The sequence below is a fragment of the Triticum dicoccoides genome, chromosome 5A, assembly GCF_002162155.2.
Source record: "Triticum dicoccoides isolate Atlit2015 ecotype Zavitan chromosome 5A, WEW_v2.0, whole genome shotgun sequence".
NCBI classification, from domain to species: Eukaryota; Viridiplantae; Streptophyta; class Magnoliopsida; order Poales; family Poaceae; genus Triticum; species Triticum dicoccoides.
Window position 1 is genome coordinate 637,147,459 of NC_041388.1, and position 9,482 is coordinate 637,156,940.

At 45.0% G+C, this 9,482-nt stretch overlaps 1 protein-coding gene across 1 annotated transcript; it reads left to right on the forward strand.

The window, feature by feature from the left end:
• Positions 1–1,897: 1,897 nt before the first annotated feature.
• On the forward strand, positions 1,898–3,530 carry LOC119300270. Its single transcript, XM_037577288.1, has 2 exons — positions 1,898–3,089; positions 3,215–3,530. The coding sequence occupies exons 1-2, from the start codon at positions 1,898–1,900 to the stop codon at positions 3,247–3,249; spliced, it is 1,227 nt and encodes a 408-aa protein (XP_037433185.1). The 3' UTR covers positions 3,250–3,530.
• Positions 3,531–9,482: the final 5,952 nt, after the last annotated feature.

The window sequence follows — 9,482 nt, forward strand, 5'->3', positions numbered from 1 at the left end:
AAAGTGTGGATGTGAATCTGTGAGGTTGCTGCTGGTGTTAGTCTTGGTTTATGGAACTTTGTTTAAGATGTTGTTGCTTTCGTACTTGCAATTCGGAGGAATTTCGTAATTTCTAAGCATGCTCTAGCTTGATCAGGAAAAATACCAGGTCTTCAAGAATTTTGTTTCCATTCTTGACATCTTTGTGTCTCTCTTCTTCCAGAAAGGTGACCCGACTTCATTAGAGGTCTAAGCAGCCATGTCTAACCCTGTCAAGCACGGCATATACTGTATATGCATTTTGTTAAGCAGGCCAACATAATCTCGAAGGCATATGACCAAATGAAGGAGTAGCATTGTGCACATTTGCAAGATAGAACATGGGTGTTTCTAGTGTTGGTCAAAATCTTAGGTTTGTGCGCACACATTATGTTTTGTGGGCGGGGAGCGTGCTAACAATTTAACGTGTACTATAAATGCATCATAATTTGTTGTCCAGCCATACTCCTTTATGGTCGATCTTAAGCAGACTTGTAATACTAAACCTTTATCTTGTAAACCTGCAAAATCCTAATATCTGTGCATGTTGATATATTAAGTTTCTGAGATCTATGATTCGTATCTTTTCATACTTATTCTAGTTTTAGTGGTAAGTTTTCACATAGACAACATGGATATATTGATCTATACATTAAGGGGGTGTTTGGTTCCAGAGACTTTTTTGTGTTGGGACTAGAAAAAGTCCCTAGCAAATCAAACAAAGTGAGACCTTTTGCTAAAAGTCCTTAGAAGCACCTCCTTGAGAGTCTTTTTTCAAAAAGTTCTAGGGACTAGAAAAAGTCCTAGGACTAGAGAACCACCCACCTAACTAACTCGGCTCTGCTATTGTTGCTACCTTGTGAAGCCTTGAGTTGTTTTATTTTAAGCTTTTTTTGGTAACAACAGAGTTTTTATTTTAAGTTGGTTAGTTAAACTAAGTACACTCCATGTCACTTGGTCAGTAATATATTGTTTTGAATTGTTTCCTGATCTTGATACAAGAGTTAGTGTTAATGGCATACTTGATTATACACCAAAAAGAAATTAATAGGGCTGAAGATTACACCAACAATATTTCCTGCTAATGATTTTTTTAGTACTTTGTACTCCCTCCGGTCCTTTTTAGTTCGCATATAAGATTTAACTAAAGTCAAGCCTCCTAATTTGACCAATTTTCTAGAAAAAAATGCCAACATTCATAGTCTGAAATTAGTATCACTAGATGTGTCATGATTTAAAGTTTCATATTATGTAACTTTAACATGGCAGATGTTGATATTTTTTTCATATAAATACGGTCAAACTTTGTGAAGTTTGACTTCAGAAAATTCTAATATGCAGAGTAAAAAGGACCGAAGGGAGTACCACGAGGAGATGTTTCCTTTATATAGTTCTATAAGTATTTATGTTATACAAAGTGAAAAGAATCCATCACATGGAAAAGTTATTTACATAGCATTGAGTTAACATTTTATAGATCAGGGAAAATGTTTCACATGAAAAATTGTCTCAATTAAATCAAAAATAGTGTTTACATCTCATGAGGGAAATGTGCGTGGCATACAAAAAAAATGCTTCCACTACCATTTATGTGTTTTTTCTAGCGCACTAGCGCAAAATATGCCGCATGGCCTGGACTAAGGGCAACTCCAACGCACGACCCCATTCGGTCCGGGTGTATTCGTTTTGGCCGACGCCACGGCACAACGCACGACCCTACCTCCAAATTTTATCCGTTTGACGTTCGGTCCGTCCCATTTCCGGCGCAAACTTACGCCCGATTTGCGTCCAGATGGACGGCGAATCGACGTTGTTTCTTTTTTTTTTCCTTTAGAAAAACAAAACTTGATGAGGCAACTCAAGCTGGCTGAACCGGACCATGTACGCCGGCAGTCCACTCTGCGAGTCAGCGAGCGCGCACACACACTCGCACTCGATCGGCTCTCCACTTTTCCCCACCCGAAACCCTCGCGTCCGCCGCCGCACCATGCCGCCGCCGCCGCCGGTGCTGCTGGACGAGCTCATCGAGGAGGTGCTCCTCCGGATCCCCCCCGACGAGCCCGCCTGCCTCTTCCGCGCCTCCGCCGTCTGCAAGCCCTGGCGCCGCATCCTCGCCGGCCGGCGCTTTCGCCGCCGCTACCGCGAGTTCCACGGAACACCTCCCATCCTGGGACTCTTCCATCAGCGGGTCCGCTTCGTCCCCACCTCCGCCCTCCTCCCCGCCCATTCCGGCCTCCCCGACTGGTTTGCCATGGACTGCCGCCACGGCCGCGCCCTCTTCGCCCACATCGGCGACGACGAGAAGACCCTTGACCTCATCGTATTGGACCCTGTGACGGGTCACCAGCGCCGCGTGCCCTGGCCCCATGACGACTGGGCCAAGTGCAGTGCGGCGGTGCTCTGCGCCGCACAAGGCTGCCACCACCACAGTTGCCAAGACGGCCATTTCTTTGTGGCCTTCGTCGTGACCAAGAAGAAAAAAGTCTCATTGGGCTGGCTCTACTCATCCGAGACGCGCATGTGGAGCAACCTCAATTCTCTTCATCACTCCAATGTCAAATTTACCAATGACTTTGGTGAGTCTAGCGTCCTTTTGGGCGATGCTCTCTACTTTAACGGTGGTCGCATCATGGAGTGCCAACTTGGTACACTCCGCCTGTCATCGTTCGAGAAGCCGATCGATCGTTATGGGATTCTCATGATAGCGGAGGACGGTGGGCTGGGATTCGCTGCTGTGGTGGATGTTACAAATCTAACCCTTTGGTCGAGGGAGGCCGGACCCGAGGGAGCCATGGGATGGACACCACTCAGGGTGATTGATCTGAAGATGCTACTCCCTGATGTCGACCTCTCCATCAAAAGTTTCGAAACAACTGAATATATCCCAACATTTGGAGGTGCGGTTTATGAGTTTCCCTGTCCACGGGTGAGTGGCTTCGCGGAGGGCACACATGTCATTTTTGTTACCACAAGTGTTGGTTCCTACATGGTCGATCTCAAGACTGGGCGAGCCAGCAAGGTGTCTGATCCTGGCAGACTATTCTTTCCCTTCATGAGCTTCTACATCCCAGGTAACTTGCATATATATATATAACCCTGTACACTCCTTTGTTACAATCTGTCAGTGACACTTAGCAACATGCAGTCAAAATATGGCACTTGGCACTCCTTTTCCTAAATTATTGCATTTCTGCAGCAATGGAAGCAGCTTCTACGGGCGAAGGGCAATGAGTTGGTGTTTCAAGTGCTTGGCAAGAAGTTGCTGGATCAACGAGGTGGTAATGGTGATGTTAGATATGGATAGATGGCACAAAGTGTGGCTTTGGATCTGTAAGGTTGCTGTTGGTGTTGATCTTAGTTCATGGAACTTTCTTTAATAGGTTGTTCCTTCTGCCTTCTGTACTTGCAGTTTGGAGGAACTTTATGTAACAAGTTACTGCTTGCGCACTTAATTTCTAAGCAGGCTCTAGCTTGATCAGGAGAAACACCAGGTCTTCAAGATCTTTTTTTCCGTTCTTGACATGTCTGTGTCTCTCTTCTTCAGGAAAGGTGACTCGACTTCACTTGATGTCTAAGCACTCATGTCCTTAACCCTGCCGAGTGCGACATGTATTGTCTGTGTCAGTTCCTAGGACACAGACAATAGAAATCCCATACATACAAAGATATTTAGCAATGAGCCTCTAGCACTGGATTAGCATCAGCAGCTGAATCAGCTACATTGGTAGAGAATGAAGGAATGACGCCTAATCTAAGCCCAAACCCATCGTTGCTGTTTGATTTTTACCACCGCATTGTCATGTGGCGTTGCAGCCATTGAACTTTTCGTGAACCTGATGCCGTGCGAAGACTCCAGGAATGGAAGCAGCTTCTCAGTTCTTGACATCGGGAAAATACCTTCAGTTCTTGACATTTCTTTCTCTCCTTTTCTTCGGGAAATGTGTTTTGACTTCAGATGAGGTCTAAGCAGTCATGCCCTTAACCGGTTAACCCTGCCGAGCATGGTGCTGCATATGCATTTTGCTAGTCAGCAATACACAGCACAGCAGCATTTCTCACCTATCCTACTGAAGATAGATGCAAGGCAGAAGATGCAGTCTCTGAAGTCTGAACACACTAGATGATCAACTCATAGTATCTGATATGTGCTACTAGTATATAAGAACAGCTGGTATACAGGTGAGAATCGTCAAGCTGTTAGGTGTTCCTAGGTAAAAAACAATTGACATTATCAGCTGGATCAGCTACTGCCCAAACCAATCGTTGTTGTTTAATTTTTACCAGCTCTTTGTCATCTGATTTTAGGGTGTTTGAGTTTACCAGCTCATGTCATCTGATTCTTTCTGGTGTTGCAGCATTCAGTGTGCCAATACTCAGTCTTGTTAAATTTCTTGACTTTGCTGAGAAATGCTTCTATCAGTTTTATTTGTGGCTTTATATCAAGATTCTCTTGGGTCAAACTACATGATAAGAGGAGTAGAATTACTGCCAAACTACTGAGGACCTAGTTGGTGTTGTAATGTACTTCCTCCATTCACAATTACAAGATGTTCTCATGTTTTTCTGATTCGGATGTATATAAATGCATTTTAGTGTCCTTGTTCACTCATTTCAGTCTGTATGTAGTCCTATTGAAATATCCAAAACATCTTATAACTGTGAACGGGGGGAGTAAGTCCCAGTAAACAGAAAGGGGAGCGAAAACAGCTAATCCTTAACACAGCGCTGGTTCAGTTTAGTTTGGCGGGGGTTTGAAGCATCTCAGACCCCATATTTTCATGTAAAATAGCAGTAAACCAGCAATGCTGACAAAGTTGGTCAGGTCACATCTCTTTCTTTAAAAGAACCCAGGCCAGATCTTCAGCACCCGGTCCGCATTTCATCCTTGTTGCAACTTGTAAATGTTAGATGACTATAACTTGTTGTCGCAAAAAAAATGCTAAGTAACCTCAGAAATAATGGCGTCTATGGTTCTGGTCTACGTTTTGCGTTATTGGAGCTGATGTTTGTTTCATGCTTGGGAAAGCAATTTGGAGGTGAAAATAATATATTGAATTTACTCTCTTCTATTCGTCTAACAGATGATCTGTCCGGCTCAGTTTCATTCCTTGAAAATTCCTGAATAGTAGTTTCAGCATTTTAAGACATGCACTTGGATATAAAAATATTGGTATTGCGCTCATCGTCTGTATGTGCATGGTTGATAAAGCACTGCAGAACCTGAAGAGCTTATTAACATGGCCACATCGGGATAATAAGGATTCAATCTTGTGTTAAAGTACTCCCTCCGTTCGGAATTACTTGTCGCAGAAATGGATGTATCTAGACGTATTTTAGTTCTAGATACATTCATTCCCGAGACAAGTAATTCCGAACGGAGGGAGTACCTTTTATGCATCTTATACTTGAGCTTCTACATTTCAGGAATTCAGGGAGATAGAAAAGAAGATGGCACTAGTTCTGTGATGTCCTGCAGTCTTTTAGAAACAAGGCTTGAACCCTACAAGTAACATGAGATTTCATTTTAGAAACAAAGGCCTTGTCCACAGGCAAACAGGAAAAGATCAAAAGTATTGTATCATCATCAAAGAATAGTAGCACGTCACTTTTGACTCCGACTTAAATATTTTTCCATAATGTGGAAGGCAGTCATCTCAGGCTCTGTTGCAGAGTATGGCATTCATTGGGATGAGTTGTACTCGTTGAAGAAGCTTCGCCGCATCGTCCATGCTCTCACCCTGCATTTGCCTTCGGGTTGCAACACGGCAATGGTTGATTGCTTCGACGTGAAGTAGAACTAGAAGGGATCCACGACCGTGAAAAAGTTTCAGGTACTAGATGAAATTTGATTCGGTTGTACACAAAAGCTGCCCTTTCCCAAAATCTAAAAGTATTTCGTTACACTGGGAAAAGAATCAATAGCATAAAAATATTGCTTACATAGCCTGGAAATAATGTTTATAGGCCACAAGAAAAATAAACTGTTATCACACGGAAAACACAAGGGAAAATGGCATTAAATTCCACCGCACGTCAAATACACTAGCACAAATGCCCGTGCGTTGCAATGGGAAAAATAAATCCTCACATACCCCAAGTGACTCATCCGTGTTACCACTCATCTTCGCCACCATCGCCAATAGTGGTCACGCGCTGTGTCCACTTATTTACTATGAACATTGTGAATCCGGAGTCGATTAATATGGTCCTGATTCTAACATGCCCATGTTCTGCCTCCATGTCGAAGATGTTTCCTAGGGAGACTTGAACACATCGACCTTCTTCTTGCCAATCACATGTCCCTTCATCGGGCATTAGTGTGTCCGATGAGATTGTTCATAACATGTTTTTATGTGTTTGTTCATCCGACAACCGATTTATCATCACTTATTCGAGCTAATTCAAGTTACATAATTTACTAAGCAAGTTCACAATTTATCACGAGTTCTTATATATTGTAATGTACAAATTGGTCAAGTGACAAAATTGCTCACAATTCACACAGTTTTATCAAGCATCGCCATCATAAGATATAAATTGATAACCCAAAGCCCCGTGGAAAAATAAACATATTGAAACAATTTTACAACAATATTAATTGTGTGATTAAATAGGTTGATATGTAAGCATTTGTTAATTGCTTTTAACCATTTAGGTATGTCTATATGGATTTGGAGACTCATTATTAAGCTTTATAAAATTCTAGCCCGTGCCGAGCGGGCCACTTTGCTAGTTTGAAATAACAATGACATCATTTATGAGGATGAGTGCAATTTCATCTAAAGGCTCCTCGGACCAATCAAAAGTCAAAGAAAATATAGCCAACCTAGCAAGCTCATGAGCAACCTTATGCTTGTCTACTACGTTGTTCAAATCTAGAGAGAGAAAAATCACAAGCAAAATACTAACAGTCGTCGAAAATTGCCACCGCCGCTCCAGCAGATCGTTGATGAGTGATATTTTTACATTCCTCTATCCTTTGTTTAAACCGAGATATTTCATTTAAGCCAAGATATTTGCTCCGATATTGCAGCTAATGACTAATGAATGCCTAGGATTCCACAAATCCTCTCTTCATTGCGTTTGCACAAAAAATGGGCCAAATATGGAGGAAATCAAGTGAGAACATGAAAAAGAGTGAAGGAGGAGGTAAAAAAATCAGGAGGAGGCACACCAACGAATCCATAGCAAAAGACAACGTTTCATATGACCACGACCGCTCGTATGAGCGGTCCTATGGCGTGGAAACCTGCTCCTCTGATTCACCTGAACAACTTTTATAAAGGGGTCGAGGACGAGATGTCAACAGAACATCCGCGAGCGAAACCAGAACAGAGTCACCCTCATCCATCTCCATCAACCCTAGCCGTTGCCATTTCCATCTCCATAGCCGCCATCACCACCATAGTTCTTCTTTATCTAGATCATACTTTTTTTAAATGGAGGCAAAAGCTTTGCGTCATCTCAATAATAAAGAAGAAGAGAATTGCCCGTTTAATTAACGGAAAACTGGGCAAAAACCGTTACTACACATCCACACAGGGCGATCTGACAACCCACACAAGAATGCACACACCTCATCGAGGAGAGAACACCTTCGAGGTTGCAACCCGGTGCCATCGTCATCACACCTCCACAAGGGTGACTCCGACTCCACCATCGATGACCACCACAATAGCCCTCACCGCAAGCAAACGCCGAGGCCTGCGTCGGCCGATGCCAAACAGTCAACCGCGCGCGCCGGTACCTGGCAGCTTCGACTCCATCGACAAGCATTATAGGAGAAAAGCGTCGAGCCAGCGCCAGAACCGACCACCCGCCTCGCTTCATCGTTGCCGCAAGGGCCCCTCCTCGGCAACTCTGACTCCAGAAAGACAAAGTGAGGCACGACAACCCCTCGAACATGCCAGATGAGACCGGCTACCAAAACTCAGCTGCAAACCAACTCCGCCCGAAGCCGTCATCGTTGCCACACAAGAAGCTGTACCAACCAACCACATCGCTAGTCGGGCTCCTACCGACTGCGAAGTCGTGCGTGTCCAGCTCCTGGAAAGCGCAAAGGGGATCGATGACCCTCAAGGCGACGCCCCCAAGGGGGTAGCGACGTTGGAGAACGACGTCGTCACCCGACTCATATTGGAGGCTTAGGCTTTTGCCCAGTGGCCATAGTTCGAAGGTGCTGGGAAAGGAAAGGCTCCACATCGACCCCCAAGGAGGAAAAATGACGTCTGCCGGTGTCAAAACCGGCAGATCTCCGGTAAGCGGTCTGATACGTCTCCAATGTATCTATAATTTTTGATTGTTCGCTCGTACATGGGTTCATGGGTTCTATATGGCCTATAATTATGCAAGCTACTGTACATGGGTTCAGGTCGAAGCAGTTCATTGTTATCTGGTGTTGGAGCATTGAGCGCTCCCGGACTGCAGCTTCCTCCAAAGGCGGATCATGTGTTGCGGTGACTGGTAGTGCGCAGTGTAGTAGCCATTAAAGCAACCGGACTGGTAGAATTGAGAGCATCTCCAACAACTGCTCTAAAATCAGGCATAAAAAGACAATTGAGTCAAATTTAGGGCTAAAAGAATTATTTTTACGGCATGAAAAAATAAGCACCGTCAACAGATGCCAAAAATATGGCACCCAAAACAACAAAACTCCTTCGAACATTCAAACTACTTCGACCATATTTCATACCTCGATCAGAGTTTCACACATTCAGGGTTTTGAACATATGGAAACTACAAACATTGTTCGACTATGACATGCAAACTTTAACTACACCGAAGTACAAACACTACATGTTGTCCCAGTCAATGTCGTCGGACTCGCCACTCTCGTTGCCGGGCTGAGTCTGCGCCGGACCACGCTCCCGGAGCGACCACTCTTGATCTGCTTTTCGTCTGTCACCGTGGCCTTCAAGAGGAGGCACGACTGCTGCTGTGGACGGAGTGGTTGTCGCTATGGCGACCCCTAGTCCTCCTCATCGCCAGAGGAGATCACGATCTCCTCCTTGTCGGAGGAGCCGCCAGCCGTGGAGCTCGAGGGCCCTAGAGAGCAAGGGCGGCGACACCAAGATCCAGAGCCGTTTGTCTCCTGCCGGCGTGGAGAACCACGATTTGGGCATCACCGAAGGAGGAGGAGGAGTTCAAAGAAGCGGGTGAGAGCGCGAAGGTGTGGATGTGGATTGCTGGAGCACGGATTATATAGATACGGGCAAGCCAGGTGAATGGACGGTTAACACGCTTCAATGTGGCACAATGTCCGGAGTTGGTTTCTCGGGACGACACGTCTGCATTTAAGCGGCGATGCTTGTCTGGTCGCATCGGTCAGTGCTGCCCTCCTATCCGGTCACATCGTGCGGCATCAATAGCGGCCGTTGCGGCTCTGTGTCGACATGAATGCTACGCGGAAAGCGTGAGGGAGGGTTTTGGGTGGGTCTGCCATGTCGTGCGTGTGCGTGGCAGTG

Bases quoted from the DNA above. Each gene is read 5' to 3' on its own strand.
- LOC119300270 (XM_037577288.1), top strand. From the start codon at position 1,898: ATGTACGCCGGCAGTCCACTCTGCGAGTCAGCGAGCGCGCACACACAC. The intron at 3,090-3,214 runs GTAACTTGCATA...GCATTTCTGCAG, and splicing joins CATGAGCTTCTACATCCCAG to CAATGGAAGCAGCTTCTACG.